A 20,982-nucleotide genomic window follows, 5' to 3' on the forward strand; every position below is an offset into this window, starting at 1 on the left:
TCTGAGACGGTATCAAACAGACATAGCTAACATCTTAAGACGGTACCTGCCTTCATACAAACATAGCTAACATCTTAAGAAGGTACTTGCCTTCAAACAGACATAGCTAACATCTTCAGACGGTATCAAACAGACATAGCTAACATCTTAAGACGGTATCTGCCTTCAAACATAACTGACATCTTAAGTCGGTATCTGCCTTTGCATGTAGCTAACATCTTAAGTCCGTACCTGCAGTCAAACAAGCATAGCTTACATCTTAACGGACGGTATCAAACAGACATAGCTAACATCTAAAGACGGTATCTGCCGTCAAACAGACATAGCTAACATCTTAAGGCGGTATCTGCCTTCAAACAGACATAGCTATCATCTGAGACGGTATCAAACAGACATAGCTAACATCTTAAGACGGTATCTGCCTTTGGATGTAGCTAAGTCCGTATCTGTATTTAAACAAGCATAGCCGACATCTTAAGACGGGATCAACAGACACAGCTAACATCTTAAGACGGTATCTGCCTTCAGACATAGCTAACATAAAGCCGATATCTGCCTTCATACAGACATAGCTTACATCTTAAGACGGTATCAAACAGACGAAGCTAACATCTTAAGTCACTATCTGTGTTCAGACGTAGCTAACATTTTGAGTCGGTATCTGCCTTTAAACAGCTATAGCTAACATCTTAAGCGGTAGCTTAGGGGTTAAGACGGTATCTGGCTTCAAACAGACGTAGCCAACATCTTAATACAGTATCTGCCATTTAAACAAGGAACAACACTTTAAGACGGTATCTGCCTTCACATCCGTTTGAATCGTTGAATCAGTCTGAGGTAATCGGTGCAGGACAATAGTCTGCTGTGCGGCTGTGAATCATAGTGACAAGTGGTTTCGCTCCACCACGGCTACTAGACTCGCCACAAGACTAACAACCAAAACCCTACTTGGCACAATAGTGCCTGAATAACGACCTCACCATAAGGGCCACAGATTAGGCCCCCATCCTCAAGCTAATCACTAAAAGCTAATCCTATGCCGACTGTACGCCACACCCCTGAAAGCACGAGTGAAAGCACCCCCGTACGGCAACCAGGGAGTCGTCCTCATCCCACCATGGACGATCCGCTCAGGTGCCACACGCAACCTAGAAGGTTCCCTTTCCTCGGCAGTTTTCAGCGGTCACAATGGTCCAAAACTGCAGCTTCGAAGAGGAATAGGATCCCTGGTCACCCCCATACTGATTGCTCAGTACTGCCGCTCGAATGCCTAGGTGACCGACAGTGGTGCACAAGCAGTTGACAACCGCACGGCGGACGAGCCGAAGCCGCCCAGTGTAACGTCGCCTTCACACGTTCCCACAAGTCACATCGGAGTCTCTCCGCACCCTACACCCCTGCCACCTCGACACTCCCCGGTACAGTGAGGCCGTGAGCTACAACTATTTCAATGTTTCATATTTAATACCCTAACGGAGTGTACCAGTGAGGACGTCGTGATGGAACGGAAACGCCCGCATCAGTGTGTAGCCAACCCACGTGTGACAAGGGGCCCATGACCGCACCAGCAAATCAGCCTGATACCGCCTGCCGCGGAGGGCCAGCCCTCGCGCGACCACGTGGGGTACCATCCTCACAGACTGCCTGGCTTTGTGACCACCACTGCCCTCGGCGCGATAAGTCAGGGTTCAACACAAGGTATCACACAAGGACAGACTTTTCATTGACTGGCTGAACGATAATAATGTGGGCTATGAGATCCGGTATCGCCTGCAGATGCTGGGACCCATCAACTTCCACTGCCTACAAGACGTAGTCTTGGACACCCCGGCGGTTACCCGGAAGGCCTGACCCGAAGTCACCCTGCCTGTGGAACTTTCGCCCGTATTATCGTTCCGATCGCACGTACCACACCAAGCCAGTACTAGAACTCGCTGTCCCGCGGACTCTCACCATCTAACAGGGGTTAAACGCACAGTATGCTAACAACAGCCTAACCGTCTATCCAGTTTTGGAGCACCACTTATTTCCGGGCGCTCACTGATGGCCAATGCACAGCAAGTTACCGCACCTGTTACCGCAGATGGATTATTTCTAATTGGGTACCTGCCCAAATCAAATGGAACAACACATCGATGATCTTAATTGGGTACCTGCCCAAACCATGTGTAACAACACATCCATGACTTTAATTGGGTACCTGCCCGACAAGGCTAGGGAGGTAGAGGGAGCCTGTCCCCTGCATTCTGGTAAAGATCCAGCCCATCACCAACAATAGACTTTAATTGGGTACCTGCCCGACAAGGCTAGGGAGGTAGAGGGAGCCTGTCCCCTGCACTCTGGTAAAGATCCAGCCCATCACCAACAATAGACTTTAATTGGGTACCTGCCCGACAAGGCTAGGGAGGTAGAGGGAGCCTGTCCCCTGCACTCTGGTAAAGATCCAGCCCATCACCAACAATAGACTTTAATTGGGTACCTGCCCGACAAGGCTAGGGAGGTAGAGGGAGCCTGTCCCCTGCACTCTGGTAGAGATCCAGCCCATCACCAACAATAGAGCACATTACTTAATACTAACTACTGCGTGCACAGTGCGCCTACATTTACATATCCAAATGACCATCCCTAATGACAATGACATTACATTGCCTACCTGTTTAGGTGAGCTAGAACATACAGAAATGTCAGCCCAAACCAGGTGTAACAACACATCCATGACTTTAATTGGGTACCTGCCCAAACCAGGTGAAACAACACGACTTTAATTGGGTACCTGCCCGACAAGGCGAGGGAGGTAGAGGGAGCCTATCCCCTGCACTCTGGAAGAGATCCAGCCCATCACCAACAATAGAGCACATAACCTACTGCGTGCACACGGTTGACTTATCTGGCTGCTCTACACAAGGAAGATGGTATAGACTCATTGTTTGTTCCCCTTGTATATTTTTTTGTTTTCAAAAAATAATGTTTGAGGTCTAAATAGGTTTGATTGAAACTAAAACAACCTTCATGGCAGTTTCCTTCAAATTACCTCATGACTCATAGATCGTTTTCTCCCTACGAACATCTTAAGTCACTACTTTCAATTGTGGTTATAAAACAAGTTAACAAAGAAGAGTATAACGAGAAGCTAGATAGTACAGAACACAAAATGTCTCTATTACAATCCATAGTCTTTTCCACAAACATGCTAATCAACTTACTGAGTAGTAAAACCGGAAGGCGGGAGAAAATAGAGAAGATCAGGCAAGTAACCAGTGCAGGGATCCAACCTCCTGGGTTATAACACCGGGAACGAACCAGACTACAAACGTTGCATCGGCAAATGAGAGAAAAATCATAAGAGAAAGATAGTGTAGTCCTGGAAAATACCTACCTCCGTGGAGGGGGCTCTGAAGACTCAAACCCAGATCGTACACCGTATTCGTGTACGTACAACGTGCTAGCGATCAGAACAATAGAGACAGTAACCATATCTATTACTGTACATCAACATTGGAACATTTTGGGGTGTGCTCTCTTTTCAGTATTATGTGCAAACTACACCACCATGCCTCGGAGCTTTGCTCTGACGTTCCCCTCGCCGGCACTATGAATTTCAGCCCCAATTTGGGAATAAGGAGCCCTGGTGTTGCTGCAAGCCAAATGTCGGCTATTCAAAGCCTTCGGGCAAGCAGCCCGCACCAGCATCATAGTCCTGTAAACAAGGCATACAATTTGGGTGTCCGCTCAGTCCAGACTTCGTCCATGCAGGACTCGGTGGTGTACAATAGTCCAATCTGTTTGCACTTTAGGCCCTTAATAATGGCCTGTTGGGAGGATCATTGTCCCAATCCCACACCGTGATGGTGATAACCCCTGCGTTTGTGTAAATGTACAGCAATAGATATGATCACTCTACTCTATGGTTCTAAACTCTCGCAACGTTGCACGGACAAGAACACGGCGTACAATTTGAATATGACTCGACAGAACCACCCGCAACGAAGGCAAGTATCTTATAGGACTGCACAGTCTTCCGCCTATGATTTTCCTTTCATCTGCCAAGGCAATGTTCGCAGTCAGGGTCCATCCCGGTACTGTAACCCAGGAGACCGAATCCCCTGCACTGGTCACGTGACCGACATTTTCTGTTTTCTTCCACCTTACGATTGAACTCCTCAGCAAGTTGGTTTGCATGTTTGTGAAAAGCACTATACATCATAAAGAAGACATCTTGTATCCTCTTCTTTCTAACTTCTCGTTATATACTCCATCGTTTAGCTGATTTTGGAACCACAATCAAAATAGGTGACGGAAGATTTGAGTGGATGGCTAAAGTTGTAAATCGAAGAGAAACCAGATTGGCATAGAAGTTGTTTTTAGAAAAGCTGTTTTCACCTAACTTTGAATTCTACGACAGAATCTGCATTCGACTAGAAATGTATACGTAAGTCCAAAATGTGATTGAATTTGAGAGTATCTTACTTTCAGATATACCATCGTTTTCCCATAAACTTCATCAGACAAATGAAATGTCGAAGGACTTTTTTTAGTTTCTTTCAACAATGACTGCTGAGACATATAGATGTATATGTGGGTGTGATGCTGTGAAGATCAATGTCAAAGGTCAGCGAATGCGTGATTTGCAATGTTGAGACCCTGCCTCTGGACCAAAAGGTCAGGGGCAGTCGAATCCCCGCTGTTGTCGCTCATCGTGCAAGGGTTGCAGTCTCAGGTAAAACATGGATTTTACTAGGGTACCTGCCCAAACCAGGTGTAGCAACACATCTATGACTTTAATTGAGTACCTGCCCAAACAACAACACTTCCATGACTTTAATTGGGTACCTGCCCGACAAGGCTAGGGAGGTAGAGGGAGCCTATCCCCTGCACTCTGGTAGAGATCCAGCCCATCACCATCAATAGAGCACACATTACCTAATACTAACTACTGCGTGTACAAAGTGCGCCTACACTATATAATACAAATGATCATACTAATGATAATGACGTCACATTGCCTACCTGTTTGGGTGAGCTAAAACAGACAGAAATGTCAGACCACCCTTCATAGGCTCCCCTAGTACTGGTGCAGCTTTACCACCCCCCACCCCCCCTCGTACTGGCAGGTACCGACTTAAGATGTTACAGAACCAATGATAATTATAAAGCACCTTATTATCACAGTAGGATGATGCAATGTTTAAACGCACAATTTTAAACTATTAGAATCGTAAAACTATTCGTTAGGAATTCACATATACACAGTAGCTTATATATCAGCATACACTAAAGTTTGCTGTCCAAGTTGGAACGTTGTTGAAATAACCGCAGGTACATGTGAAATCAAATCGAAGTCCACAACATGTTTTTTTTATTATGAGACCAGCTGAAATACATGATGTACATACATTGAATAATTTATTCATAATAGCTTCAGGGCACAATGTCACAAACTTTAATGTCCATTAACTTTATTTCACATCTTTATTAATAATTGTTGCATATGACAATTTCGTGGCGAAAATCATCAGAATTCGAATTACTGCGTTGAAAACAAAAATGTCTTCACACAAACTTGCAGTTCATCATAGACGTTTACAGCAAGCCGTCTGCTGTGCAAGCTAGCTAGTGTTGAGTCAAGTGTATGTTGACTTACTTGGCTGCTCTACACAAGGAAGAGCTCAGAAACATTGTTGTAGACTCATCATTTGTTCCCCGTGTATTTTGTTTTCAGAAAAATAGTGTTTGAGGTCAAAATAGGTTTGGTTGAAACAAAAACATGGCACAGTTTCCTCCAATTTACCTCATGACTCATACAGATCTTACTCCTACGAAAGTCTTAAGTTACTACTTTCAATTGTGGTTATAAAACAAGTTAATAAAGTAGAGTATAGCGAGAAGCGAGATAGTACAGAACATAAAATGTCTCTATTACAATCCATAGTCTTTTCCACAAACATGCTAATCAACTTACTGAGTAGTAAAACCGTAAGGGGGAAGAAAACAGAGAAGATCAGGCAGGTAACCAGTGCAGGGATCCAACCTCCCGGGTTATAACACCGGGAACGAACCAGACTGCAAACGTTGCATCGGCAAATGAGAGAAAAATCATAAGAGAAAGATAGTGTAGTCCTGGAAAATATCTACCTCCGTGGCGGGGTCTCTGAAGACTCAAGCCCAGATCGTACACCGTATTCGTGTACGTACAACGTGCTAGCGATCAGAACAATAGAGACAGTAACCATATCTATTACTGTACATCAACATTGGAACATTTTGGGGTGTGCTTTCTTTTCAGTATTATGTGCAAACTACACCACCATGCCTCGGAGCTTTGCTCTGACGTTCCCCTCGCCGGCACTATGAATTTTAGCCCCCATTTGGGAATAAGGAGCCCTGGTGTTGCTGCAAGCCAAATGTCGGCTATTCAAAGCCTTCGGGCAAGCAGCCCGCACCAGCATCATAGTCCTGTAAACAAGGCATACAATTTGGGTGTCCGCTCAGTCCAGACTTCGTCCATGCAGGACTCGGTGGTGTACAATAGTCCAATCTGTTTGCACTTTAGGCCCTTAATAATGGCCTGTTGGGAGGATCATTGTCCCAATCCCACACCGTGATGGTGATAACCCCTGCGTTTGTGTAAATGTACAGCAATAGATATGATCACTCTACTCTATGGTTCTAAACTCTCGCAACGTTGCACGGACAAGAACACGGCGTACAATTTGAATATGACTCGACAGAACCACCCGCAACGAAGGCAAGTATCTTATAGGACTGCATAGTCTTCCGCCTATGATTTTCCTTTCATCTGCCAAGGCAATGTTCGCAGTCAGGGTCCATCCCGGTACTGTAACCCAGGAGACCGAATCCCCTGCACTGGTCACGTGACCGACATTTTCTGTTTCCTACCACCTTACGATTGAACTCCTCAGCAAGTTGATTTGCATGTTTTTGTGAAAAGCACTATACATCATAAATAAGGCATCTTGTATCCTCTTCTTTCTGACTTCTCGTTAAACTCTTCTTCGTTTAGCTGATTTTGGAACCACAATCAAAACAGGTGACGGAAGATTTAAGTGGATGGGGAAAGGCCTGTAAGTGGTAAATCGAAGAGAAACCAGATTGACATGGAAGTTGTTTTTAGAAAAGCTGTTTTGACCTAACTTTGAATTCTACCACAGAATCCCCATTCAACTAGAAATGTAAGTCCAAAATGTGATTGAATTTTACAGTAGCTTACTTTCAGATATACCACCGTTTTCTCATAAACTTCATCAGACAAATGAAATGTCGAAGGATTTTTGTAGTTTCATTTGACAATAGCTGCTGAGACATAGATAGGTATATGTGGGTGTGATGATGTGTTAAAGATCAATGTCAAAGGTCAGCGAATGCGTGATTTGCAATGTTGAGACCCTGCCTCTGGACCAAGAGGTCAGGGGTGCGAATCCCCGCTGTTGTCGCTCATCGTGCAAGGGTTGCAGTCTTCAGGACGGGATGTTGAAATAATTTACCTCTTCAGCATGAATATGAATATCATAAAAGTATGTACATATAACACATTTATCATGATAAAAGAAGCCGACGCCTTGGTGTGCACACAACTTTATTTACTATGGTACGATGCAGTAGAATGTGCAACGTATCTCGTAGCCTCTTCAGTGTAAAATAAAAGTCTGCAAAGACAGTTTGTACATGTATAGTCTTTATCATATGGCAATCATCACATACATTTCTAAAATTTCTGAACCGGTCTTTGTTTTGTCAACACCTACCCACATACCAAATATCAAAAATCTGTTCACAACTTCTTGAGTTATGAGTTGAAACGGTAGTGCTGCATGAGCGCATTCAGATCATCAAAGAACATGGAAGCTTTGATTAAATAAAATGTGGAGCAAGCGGGAGTGGGATGTGGAGCAAGCGGGAGTGGGGTGTGGAGCAAGCGGGAGTGGGATGTGGAGCAAGCGGGAGTGGGATGGATAGAAATTAAAGGAAATTTAACTGACCTGATTTTAAATAGTCTCCAAGCAAATGTAAGGATCCGGAGGAAACCAATGACTACAAAAGGTCGATACTAGAGAAGATAACAAAAGATATGGCAACAGGTAGGAACCATTGTCAGTGAGAATGAGCCGGATCCTTACATCTGCTTGGAGATTAATTTTGCAGTCTGTATGGCATCCAGGACATCATGCAGCAGATTCGGAAATCCATCAGTGAGTGGTGGGGAGGGCGAGGGCGCTCACATTCTCATCTATCCAATGGCTTTACTCGACCTGAAGTAAACAACACAACAGGAGTCTCAAAAGTCTAGCTTCGGTAAAGGCATCAAATGTCGATGAGGAAAACACAAAAGAGCGCATTAATGTGGCGTCATCTGTGAATTCCGTACCTATAGCTCAAATGTTACACTGTATTCTGATCTTTCAATGTTTACAATATGGCGGACAGTTTTTGTTGCCAGGACAATATCGCCACTGAAGTTGATATGCAAATTAGGATCACGTAACTGGATGCGCTGTATGCACGACCACAGGAACAGGAGCAATAAATCGTACAGGTTGCATATTCAAACATCGAAAATACAACCATTCTATCCGATAGGTAAATAGGCCATTAAAAATTGACAATGATAGGCTGAAAGCAAGTAGGTTTACAAACCTTCCTACGTCACAGGAACACACAATAAATGGCGCTATTTACATGTTTACACTCATACATAATTATGCAAATGACGTGACAAGAAACCAGGTGCGTATCTCCAACCCTCCCCTTCCCTCAACATGCCGTGCATTTCACGTTAAACGTTCGGATATTAATGAAACAAACTATCAACAGTGGCGCTTTTACCGACACACTAAGAGGCATCTCCTGTTTTGATATTTACAGCATCACCTAACCGTCGTAAAAGAGTCGTCAAAATAGTCCGTGTTGCAAGAGAAAAATACACTAATACTTCCACAAACGACAACATAGCAAAAAAAGCCAACCGTGGTTGAAAACGCTCGCTGTCATATACTAAACAACAAAAGAAGAATGTACACAATATAGATTTTTACTTACTTGTTTCGCTGGAAAATGAAGAATCAGTATTGTTTGTCCGGCTTCGCGTTGCAGAGGGAGACGGGTTGTGTGTGCCCAGCTATGACTGCGGCGAAAAACAAGGACAATATCCATGAATATATGTAACGTTACATCAAATTATCTCGTTCAATATGTGACTATCATAAAACACTTGTTCACAATTAAGTCGCAATGCCTCAGCTTGAAATCTTTGCTGTAAAACTTTCAGTACAGTTTCTCCGCCCTTGTTCAAGGTTTTATCAATTTCCGAAAAGTCGTCTGTTATTTTCACAAGCCTTTGTTATGTCCAGTTTCAACTGTACGGTAAAAATACACAAGACACGAGTTGCCGACCACACTGTATTGCTTTGCTGACAAATCAACACTTTTCGTCGAAAACACCAAGAAGATTTTTCTGGAAGCTTACCTGTATGGTTCTGCGTCACATGTTTGAATCCAAAGCCATCCGACTGCCCTTCCAAGCTCTTCCGCAAGATTTTCCGGCAATTCTCGCCCATGGTATTCCAGAAGCCCTTCTCCGCAATTTTTGTGGACAAATCTCCGCGAAAATGTGAGAAAATTGCAAGTTTTGTGTGTCGAAAGTTGGAACTTTTGGACACGTCGTGCACACGGACCACGCTACATCAGGAATGCAACACCTGGTGAACCTGATGTCATCGCGGCGGGAAATTTGAATATCACGTGAGGTAATTCAGGCAAGGGGCGTCTCTGATTGGCCACGAAGGTACGATATAATTGATTAAAGACATGCTGACAAAGACTTCATATTAAAATCCTTTTCTAATTATTCGTGACCTTTTTACCTTATCAACTCAAAGTAAGAAACTCGTGTAAAACTGATGAATAAAAAAAGAAACCCTGCCTAAGGCTTGGTTTACGCAAGAATTTCTAACCTCGGGTTTGGAGTGGGCGCCGAATACTCTGAGCAAACTCGGAGTGTGCTCCGAGATTAATGGAAACGTGTGTGTAAAAAGGGCCTTAGGATACCTGTAGTGCCGATATTCACCTGTACAGTTACGTTGGCATGTGACGTTCATCACATGTTTATTACCTTTGCTAAGAAGGTTAATATGTTTTCGGTAGCGTTTGTATGTGTGTGTGTGTGTGTGTGTGTGTGTGTGTGTAGAAGACCAGCATAACTCAAGAAGGCCTGGATGGATTGTCTTGATATTTGGTTTGTGGGTAGGTCTTGATGAGACCCGGAAATGATTAGATTTTGGGCCCCCTAGTGACTCCCAAAAGTGCTGCAGCGGAAATTCCTGTTTTGATATCTCGTGTTCAGGACATGCTATGGTCCTGATTGTTTATTGGTAGATCTCTCTTTGGACAGAAAGTAAGTGGTATAGGCTTGGGCTCCCTAGCGCCTTTCTTGGAACTGCAGGAGCAGGTTTTGCTTCAGACCTTGAAAGGGAATAACTCAAAAAGGGCTTGATGGATGGTCATGATTTTCGGTATGTACATAGCTTGAGTACTGATTTATACAATTAGATACTTATTTTGCGATTCGGTACCTACTTTGCATATGAGGAAAGTGTATACATCCGCCACATTTTATGATAGGACTCTCAAACATGTGACATATGTAAGTGAGGAAGATAGAAATATTAAAAGATATCAACTATGCAAATGAGGACTTTATTTGCATAATTAATGAGAAAATACTATAACTCAAGATGGGGTTGACTAATCATCAAGATGTTTGGTAGATAGGCAGCTTAAGTGTTGCCTTGTATCATATTCTAATTTGCATACCTAATGAGGTAATTCCAAAAACCAGCTGGGTTCCATGATATGACTATTCAAATATGTGACATTTGTATCTAAAGAAGAGAGGAATGTTGATATATAGAAAAGATGCTAAAAAACTAATTTGCATAATTAACGAAAAACTGCTATAATTCCATACTGGTAAATGACAGCAATTTCATAGTTGTGGCATTTGCATCTGAATGTGAGCATGGCTGAATTAAATTATGACAATAAGGACCTCGATTGCATAATTGATGATAAATGTTACCCTCATACTTTGTTACAATTTCTGTTACTTGGGTGGAGAAGATGATCAACTGGTATGATTTATAATCAACAAGAAACACCCTAATACGTCAGTCATGAAGGTTAGAATCATTTGGCGAAGGTGTGAGGTCGTGGAACTCTAGTTGTAACTTACTTGAAAAATGTCAAATTTGAGAAAGATTATATCCTTAACGTCCAGAAACAAATTCACGACTCGTCTGACCTTTATGATTAACAAAGAAAACATCACAGTGCAGTTCAAACAAAACTTTGTACTGCAGCCTTTGCGATAACTATAGATCGCCGTTGGGTTATATTTTCAGCCGCTAGACGGCGCTTTTGATCCATGTGCCAGTTACCGGTCCTATCGTGATGGCGAACGACTTCTATACTCACCTACAATCGGTTTTCTGTTGTTTCCCATCGTCCGTGTCATAATGAAAACCATTTTCACTCTCTTTGTGATACTACATGTAATACGCTGTCATGATAGTTGATTGAACCTGGAAGGGTCATACCTTTAAACTTGCTTAAGTTGTTTCTGTGAACTTTGTAGACCTGCCATCGGTTAGCCTCCATGGCAGGCTCTGAACCGGCCTTAATGGGGGCTCAATAATACACCTTTTGCAGCCAGCCCGTAACCATCAGCCACCCCGTAACCATTTTGCCGGCTGATAGTTACAGGGTTGGCTGATAGTTACGGGTTGGCTGCAAAAAGTGTAAGCCGGTTCAGAGCCTGCAACGGAGGCTACCATCGGTAACTATAATTACATAAAATAACTGTACAACTTCAAATTTATCATAATTCCAGGTTTGGTAGATACTATAGTGATTTCATTTTGATTTATAGTGCAGTATGAGTGATAGATACTATAGTGCAGTATGAGTGTTCTGAAAAAAAAATACAAGAACGTTTTCTGAAATAAATGGATTTATTTTTGTACAGGATAAATTAGTGTTGTTTTTTGTACAAAAGGTGGTAGACAAAATGAGTGAATAAAAAATGTATCTACAAAAGTTGTCTTCACTTTCATTGAAAGTTATATAAGCGGTAATCATAAACATGACCCCAATAAAATCAAGTCACCATCTTTCTTCCTATTTTCCTAACAGTACTTCCCTTAGTAACACACCTTTTCTGTTGACATTTAGTTTCTGTACCAACACTGTTTCCAGAAAAACACTTCATCAAAGCTACTGAATTCTACTATACTTTTCCAGCTCTTGTGGGAATGATAGCATCATACATGTTAAAATTCACGACCAACGAAACCTAAGTAAAATGTCTGACCTAAACCATTGTATCCTTACCCTATGTGCACTTGGAATGGCATCTTCAAACATTTCTCTCCTCATACCAAAACATCTAATAAATGATCATCAGTGTGCATTGTAGTCATGCGAAGGCGTAACTTGTTAGGACACAAAGCATGTCATGATTCAGTTTCAAACGCTACGTTCAGTTTAAGCTTGCCACGATTACTATTGTTACACATTGGCAGCATTATGGATGTCATGGAATAAAGATGTGGAAAGCAGTTACGTCTTATCAGCAACAACAACTCTCCCCTTAATGTCTTGATTTTCTTGATCTGCCACATTAAAACAATAACTCTTAAGATCATGTAAGCAAGACTTATTTTTGAACAGTAGAGAAAACTTGCATTAAGCGGCTTTTGACATATGCGGCTGCATGGCTACACAGGACACTGAGGCTTAGACAACTATCGGACTCTAGACAGTAGGCCAGTGAGGTAGTGGTAGTGTTGGGTGCATATCAAGATTGAGAAGTAACATTTTGGTTTTGCACATGACCACAGGAAATATTGCCTTCTAACACTGGTGGGGTTTTCAGAGGACTGTGTTGATGCACATGGCAGTACTACAGTTATATTTCAAACATTTCCTATGTCATGATTTCACAAAACATACGTTTGAACAGACCAGTCCCAGCAGACTTTCCTAACAATGCATACAGGTCCCCAAAAAAACTACATGCATAACTTACATCTAGAGTCTATAGATACTGACATGTTATTGCAGGAATTAAAATTTCTATGATACAGTTCCATACAGTGCATATATAAATCTATATACAAAAGGGTACTAATAGTGGAAACAACTTACTTTGTACACGGGCCACTTGTATAAAAATGATAGGCTTGTGCTCAATAGTTAGGCCACCAAGGATACATTGTTGTACAATGCATTATTTAAGGAAATAAGTATAATGAATTTATTTCTTGCTTAGAACTAACTACAATGGTGTACCAATAATAGCAAAGGATATTTTGATACCAAGTGTCATGGAACATATAAAAAGTAGAAAAGTTTATGCAAAATAGTGTCATATGACTTCTCTTGGCATCCAGTTACATTGTTGGAATTTTTCTTTCTTTTCTCAGCTATGTATATGAATATTGTACTGTAAGTTGACATAACAATACTCTTACCAGAATAAAAGTACAATTCTGTCTGACAGTTCTAGCTGTAAGGCACTGGAAACATTCAATTTGTGGAATGACAATGTCCAGTTCTCCTGAAACAGTCGCATTCACAAAAATTTGCTATTCTGTTCTACGGGTCCCTTCAACAGTCAGTAAAATTGCTCGCCCAAAGCTTAGCCTCTATTTGCATAAAAATCCCTACACAAATCGCGGTTCTCTCTGCCCATTACTCGAGCTGTCAGGACTGTTGTTACCGTTATTCTCCTGTGAAATGGCAGCTGCAGACGACACGTTTCTAACCCGCGAACTCGACAGACTCGGCGACGCGCTCTTCAGCTCAGGTATGTTGTACCTGGCGGAGTGAAGTAGAGAGTATGATGTCGGCGTGTAACCGGAGAATTTCTGTTGCTGTCCTTTTGGGGTCGACGTTCCCCCAGACCACGACAAACTCGTGCCCGTTTTTCCAGCGGTAGTCGACGCGTTGGGCTTGGGGACGCCTGTGCTGACAGTTGGTCTACTCGGGAGGGCGGAAGAGCTCAACAGCGGTGACTTGAGGGGCAGGTTTGCTGTCAGCTTGAAGTCTCCCGTGCTGCTGCTTCTCGCGAGAGACTTCGGTACATTTGTCACGCTGCCCGCGTTGTCCACCGCCATGTACATCGAGCACCGTCTCTGTTCCTCCGTTAGGAAATCACTCGAGTCGCTGGAAAAATCGGTCTGACAGTCCTGGTCTGTTTTCATCTTCACCTCGTACTTTTTGGCGGAGGGCGACAGAGTCGTTGGAATGGACTCCGCGGAAAGGGTAGACTTCCTCCTGGGAGGGGGGACAGGACTGGAAGAGCTGTCCGGCAGGTCAAGGTCAAGGTCATCTAGGTCATTGGCATCCAGGCTGTTGGGAGAGTCGGCCTTGTCTACATAGAAACAAAGGCAAATATGTAAGATCTCCATACTAACAGGTTCCTAATATTTAAGTTCAATACTTGTAATATGGACTGCAGATCATGTAACGATATACAGTATTGCACTACAATACTGCATTAGAGTAGTAAGTTTAACCCAGTAGGGACTTTCAGTCACATTACTGCTATACATGTAGGTCCAACTTTATCAGCACAGCATCTAATGCCACACCAATCTAATAAGGTGCTTCTCAGAGTTGCCTCAGAATTCTATCATGAAACACAAACTCTTCAGCAAAGTTTCCTTAAAATTTGCAATTCATTGTTCTCATGTTGTTGAGTATTATTGTGGAATCTTCAAAATCGAATTGGGTTCTATTGTTGTTCTAATCTACACTCTTGGTTTAAAGTTTTTGTGGAAACATCTTAGAAGCAGGTTTTTTTAAACTTATGCGGCTAAAACTACAAAGCCCTGGTACCTTTGCCCATGGAAAGCTCCACCAAGCCAGAGAAATTGTCCTCTAAATTTTCTCCCCTGCCCTCCTCATCTAGCTTCATACTGCCCGGTAGCAGCACACCCTGTGGAGGGAAAAATGCCGGGTTATGCAAAGCAGGAAACCACAACCAGCATCTAATACCAGATAATACTTTTCCAGCCACCTGCTATATAACTGTATGCTAGAGGGTCTAAACTCACTAGATAATACTGGATACATCTTTACCTTCATTTACAAACTACAGTATGAATACAGTGGTGAAAGTCAGAAACATCTCGTTTTAATACCATTTCACTGACATGTGAAGATGTTGATACAGATACAACAAGAAAAAAACACAAAAATGAAATATTGAAAAGTCTTGAACTCTACAAGCGGAACACTTGAAGAAAAAGAAATCTGAAGGAATAATGATAATGGTCTATAGTCATGTTGTGGTAAAAAAAAACATAGAAGAAGTGTCCATTGGAATAACCAGAGGAGTGTGTGCTAGACAGATACAAGTACATGTACAAACAAATGTACATGTTACTAGCCATGCCCCACCTTTACCCAATCTTTCCTCAATTTATCCAGGATAGGTTAACCTCCATTAACATTAATCCACTAGATTACAAAAATCCACCACGTTGAAAGGCAGTAGGTTTGAGAAATCTCTAGTGCAGCATCCCCAGGTATGCACAGTTTAGATATACAGGAGTGCATTATACTGGGGGACGTTGGGTTGGAGATCTGTTTGGAAGTATCTTTTCAGGGTGGCAGAATTATGTACCCTGGTGGAATAATGTTAGTAGATGTTACAAACATGGAATATGAAGAACTTATAGGAAACTGAATATATGCTACCTAAGCCTTGTAAGGATCTATGTCTATTACTGTATACTTCTACATGTCTCCCACCACCACTAAAACCACCACTAAACACAAAAACTGCCCAGGGCAGTATTACCCTTTTCTTTCTCAAGACCCTCTGATTGCTTGACACATTCATCTGTGGAATCTGAACAGGCATACAAGTTTGTTACAAATAGACAAGACTGCATTCAGTTCAAATTAATGTGCTACAAGTCATAGAGTACAGGGGAAAACAATAAGTATCTACATGTAGGGCTGTGTACCTAAACACTGGACCTGAACCGAACTGGACTAAGTCTTGTAAAAACGTCTAGGTTCAAGAAAAAAAAGGAAAAAAATTTAGAAATAAGATCAGACTTCTCTCGCTTATATTCTCCTTTTTGTTCTAAACCAACTTAACCTTCCATAGATCCTGAAATTTGGTCTGGAAAAAAGACAAAAACATTGCTGTTTTGTGTCTATTGCTGAACTTTTGTGTTAACTATAATTGACTGTATATAATTTTGCTAAAAGGTATTTCTAGCACACATATGCCATGGGTTCAGGTCTGAACTTACAAGTCCGGATCTAAACCTCTGGACATGAATCCGGACCTGAACCTTAACACGAGTTTAGGTACACAGTACTAGGCCGTTTTCTCCCATTCTGGGTGTGGACTAGTCTGAAGCAAGTGTCCATAATACACTAGGAGCTTGACTATAGAACACATGCAAGGGTAACAGTATGGAACGTCACATTGATGGATGGAAAGAAAGACGACAGAATACACAAATGATTACAGTAACACATGCAGGAGGAAGGGATTTTCTATTGTTCATGAGAGAAGGTCTCATCTAGATGTCAATATTTCATGTACGTCTTCAAGAACTTCTGTTAGGAAGAAGTTCCCACTACAGCAATGATAAACACAAGGGATCTCGAATGAATAACTATTTTCCTGACCTGTTCTGAAGGGGACTCCACTCTGTCCTGGTTGTGTAGCTGACTCAGCAAGTCGTCCCCACCATTCTCGCTGGATGCTCTACAGAAACACAGTCAACATTGCTAGAATTAGTGACCAATCTGTGATGCCCTCTTGTGAGGTTAACAGGAACTGCAGTATTAACCAGCTACATGTACAACTAAGTAAAGGTAAATCTAGTTTTATGCATAATGGTAAAAAAGAATGTGCAATAACTGTTACTGATGCTATTTTCTGTACATCTCACAAATACATCTTAGGTAACAGACATGTCTAAGCAGGTCACTAACACTATGACTCACCTTGGTTTTGTCCCCTGCTCTGACACCTGTTTCTGAGTCCCCCCAGTGTCGCCATCAATCTGGGGCTCGTCCCCAGGGTTGGAGTCCTTCCTGCTGGCACCCCCCTCCCCTGAGGGGATGACCTCCACTGGTGTGGCGGGGATCTCCTTCGGAGGAGCCAGCCCTAGGTCTGTCAGGTCCCCAAATATCTCCTACAGCAGAAACAACACATTGTCAACTATCACCTAAAGCAGTATAGACTTTGATCTATTTCAAAATAATACAAAATTCAAAATGAGAAAAATGAGAAAATTGTGAGGATATGTCTCGCAATCCCTGATGGCATGAAACCACTCAAAACGCAAATAGAATGCACGATTCAGGTTATCAGGCAACAAGGCCGTGCTACCGTGCAGTTATACGACCAAAACTGTGCGATCATAAAACGCTACGAAGATCAGGCTTTTCAGGAAATATAAAAGAATACACATTGCTATATCGATAGCAAAAAAATCTGGAGCCAAAACTATATGCGTCTTATTTCCATGCACTACTCAGCGGTATGGTCAATTTAAATTCCAAACCAGAGACAAAACAGGTAACAGCCAAGATGTTCTAAATAGTATACTAAACAGTTTTTCCTACCTCTGCATTTGTGATGAGTTGCTCTATTGCACGTGTCTGGTGAGGCATGTCAACCAGTGAGGACAGGGTCACATGAGTCTCACTGTACGGGGAAACACACAGACATGTTCATGTTACATGTACATTCAATCACAATGCTTACAACACAGTGACAGCCAATGGAAAAAGCCTGAACAAGTAGGAACAAGGTGTGGCCAAAAGCAAATTCCCTATTAGTAAGGACTGCGTTCATGGAATTTCTAGAATATTTGCAAAGACGACGCAGTACTATACCGAGCCATCACCAAAAAAGCTTTGGACAAACATACCTTGGTCTGAGAAGAGTTGGTCCAAAGACAATGCCCAAGTTGCTGGCAGTCATCTTGTTTAAATCCTCATTTTCTGCAACCCTGCATGAGACATAAATTTTTTATAGTAATTTTTAAAATATCTTGCTTTCACACTTTGAACCACACAATATTTGACAAAACACATCAGAAAATCACATCTGAAAATGAAAAACACTGCTCCTATTTCAAACACTGTACAAGTATACTGGTTTGCAGAGGAGATTAGATTTCATGTACTAGATTTCAGAATAATCTTCACGTAAATGTAGGAGGCTTTCAATACTGTGTATACATATAATGACGTACCTCTTGAGATGGTGCATCAGGAGTGCTGTTGTGTTGAAGTTAGGTTTGGGGAGTTTTCGGACCAGTTCCCTCATGCTGGCTACGGCGGTGTTGTGGGCACTGGTCAAACTGCTCCCTGTACCCTTTCCACTGGCTACAAGGGTACTCAAGCTACTCTGGCTGTCCTGTGGGAAAAAAAAAGAAAAGTTAGACCAACATGACCAAGCCCTCCAAACAATGTAAGCATATGCTTCCGAAATTTAAGCTGTGCTCCAATAAATTTTTCATAGAGATTATCTTGTAGATCTATTCAGGCTCATCTCTTTAACATATCAATTCAGAGTTTTGGTATAAAACCTGGTTCTCCAGTTCTTTCCTTAGTCACTGACAAAAGATAGCGGATGCTGTCAGCAACATCAAACTGTTTCAAAATTTTATCCAGTTTATTGAGGTACTGTCTTTTGGAGTATTAAGACTTGCACATGTACATAATATGTACATGTACGTCTAAAATTTACTTTGTCATTCAACTTAAAACGAACTGCAAATCATTCTGACACAAGGCACAAGAGTAGTTGACCAATTTTACATGTACATGTACATGTATATCAAAGTCAAAGAAATGCATTAGTGCACACCAACACCAAGTGGAAGATACACAAAGTCTTTCAGTGTTGAAGAACCAAGCCAAGCAAGAAGGAAAAAAATAAAACACCACTGCACCATACCACCAAACCAAGAGAGAAACAATTATTGTGCAAAGAAACACTGCATATTCATTCTATGTCAACTTTAAATGTGCCAGCAAAATTGTATCAATGCACAGAGAATTTAACAAAAAACGTTTGAAAACTGTTAAAGCTTGCTCCTTCTTTTAAGTCCCATATATAGTTTCACCACCAAGCACACAGAACACCTGCAGCAGCAATGGCTGCAAAAAACAAGTCGTTGGCACATGGTACAACCTTGTTTCTGTCCAGTTCCGTAAGGTTGGGTGTGGATCCCGTCAACAGTACCCTACTTGACTTGGTACTGAGAAAGTACTCCTGTAACAGTCACACTGGGTCTCAATCACAAGGAGATAGCAAACTAGCTGGGATCTCTTAAATCTAAATGTTTCCCTAGTTTTTCTTTTACAAAGAGGTAGAGGCCAAATGTGCATGTAAGACTTCTACAATACTGATTAAAGCCCAACTTATGGGAAAATATACGCCCCATCTTAAAGTTAAACTGTTCGTGTAGACAGTATAAGAGTAACTTATATCTGAAAACCAGATCTTGGGGTAACAAATCTTTGCCATACTCAAGCTCCTTTACGTTTGGGACAAAACTTCCAGGGAATTTCCAATACTTAAAATGAGTTTCATTTTGTATTTCCTCTTATCAAAAAAAGACTCTCATTTGTTTTCACATGTGTAACTACATGTAGCTCCTGATTTATACAGATTATTTATGGTATAATTTCAACTTATTTCTTTTGTTAAATTTCTTAAGTTTTGATTATGTATAATCTAAACCATACATCTTATAAAGTTTCTGGGGGGAGGCCCACGAAAAGCAATACTAGTATATGTTTCTGCCCCCCCCCCCCGTTTTTTTTCCTGTGTTATCATTTTGTTTTTAACTGTTTGCATAAATGCAAAAATTAACAATAATACAATATAGTCCTGGGCAGTAATTTTCATCTATCATTTTTAGTGAAAACAGTATAATTACTGACTGGAAATTTTTGTGCATGTAAATCCTAAATATCGCACATAAGATTACCTTGGCAGCCTTGACAAACTCAGGGTAGAGTCTGAAGGTGAGGAGTGGTTCGGGGAGTTGTCTGATGTACAGTTTCAGCACGTTGGCGATGTCATGGGGAGGACAGTTGGACAGGTCCACGAGGTTCGCTGCGTTCTCAAAACTCTGGCAGAGTCTCTCCACACGCGACTTCACTCCGTTTACTCTGTAGATACCCTGGTGGGAAGGACAATAGATACTTACATACAATGTATAAGCATGAAAACAAACAATACTTGAGATTAACTACAGTGAATAAGAAATTATCTAATATCCTTCTGAAGCCACAAATTGAATCGTTTTAATTTCCTATACTTACATGTATTCTCTGTTTACATAAACTTTTAATGAACAAAAGATAGAAGAAAGTACAAATCAAAGTAGATGTCATTTTTACAACTAACATCAAGGAAATGTGAATGGTTTTCCACCCAATCTTTTACCTGCCCTGCACTTCAGTAGAAAAGTTGGAAAGATGTTTGTTTTCACAATGAAAAACTATTCATATACATGTAGTTGGAGGCTCTATGAAGTTAAATAGAGCAGAGATTTACCCAACAAATCCTTCCAAATGAGGGTGACAAGGTGTATCAATATTCCATCATCTAGTGACAGCACTACATGGCAGAGGTATGGAAATGTTTAACAAAAAAAGTTTCTCACCTTGACCATGAGTGCCCTGTTGTCTATCTCCTCTATACACGACTCGATAACAAAGGGCACCTGAGTGTGGGTGTTACAGTGCAGGTGGAAGTCCACTCCAAACAGACTCAGCTTCCCTTGGAGTTTCCTGTGGCCACACTGGATAGCCAGGGTCTCCAGACACTTCTTATGGCATGCCAGCATGCACTGGATGGTGGGGAGAGAAGAATATCAGTTAGATCACTCTTCAACAACCGAATGAATGTTA

General features: G+C 41.7%; 1 protein-coding gene across 6 annotated transcripts in view; it reads right to left on the reverse strand.

The window, feature by feature from the left end:
- Positions 1-12,004: 12,004 nt before the first annotated feature.
- Positions 12,005-20,982, reverse strand: part of LOC136444545 (rho GTPase-activating protein 29-like) — a 52,895-nt gene continuing 43,917 nt past the window's right edge. For 3 of the 6 annotated variants that reach the window (XM_066442145.1, XM_066442149.1, XM_066442148.1), the window contains 11 exons: positions 20,736-20,921; positions 20,055-20,249; positions 19,253-19,333; positions 18,309-18,472; positions 17,982-18,062; positions 17,674-17,755; positions 17,050-17,240; positions 16,729-16,807; positions 15,881-15,931; positions 14,914-15,013; positions 12,005-14,446 (listed from right to left, as the gene is read on the reverse strand). In XM_066442145.1, the coding sequence (XP_066298242.1) occupies positions 13,737-14,446; positions 14,914-15,013; positions 15,881-15,931; positions 16,729-16,807; positions 17,050-17,240; positions 17,674-17,755; positions 17,982-18,062; positions 18,309-18,472; positions 19,253-19,333; positions 20,055-20,249; positions 20,736-20,921 (1,920 nt within the window). In that variant the 3' untranslated portion in view covers positions 12,005-13,736. The remainder of the gene's footprint in view (positions 14,447-14,913; positions 15,014-15,880; positions 15,932-16,728; positions 16,808-17,049; positions 17,241-17,673; positions 17,756-17,981; positions 18,063-18,308; positions 18,473-19,252; positions 19,334-20,054; positions 20,250-20,735; positions 20,922-20,982) is intronic. The other 3 variants (XM_066442147.1, XM_066442146.1, XM_066442150.1) reach the window with 3 other exon arrangements.

Source organism: Branchiostoma lanceolatum, chromosome 11 (genome assembly GCF_035083965.1).
Source record: "Branchiostoma lanceolatum isolate klBraLanc5 chromosome 11, klBraLanc5.hap2, whole genome shotgun sequence".
NCBI classification, from domain to species: Eukaryota; Metazoa; Chordata; class Leptocardii; order Amphioxiformes; family Branchiostomatidae; genus Branchiostoma; species Branchiostoma lanceolatum.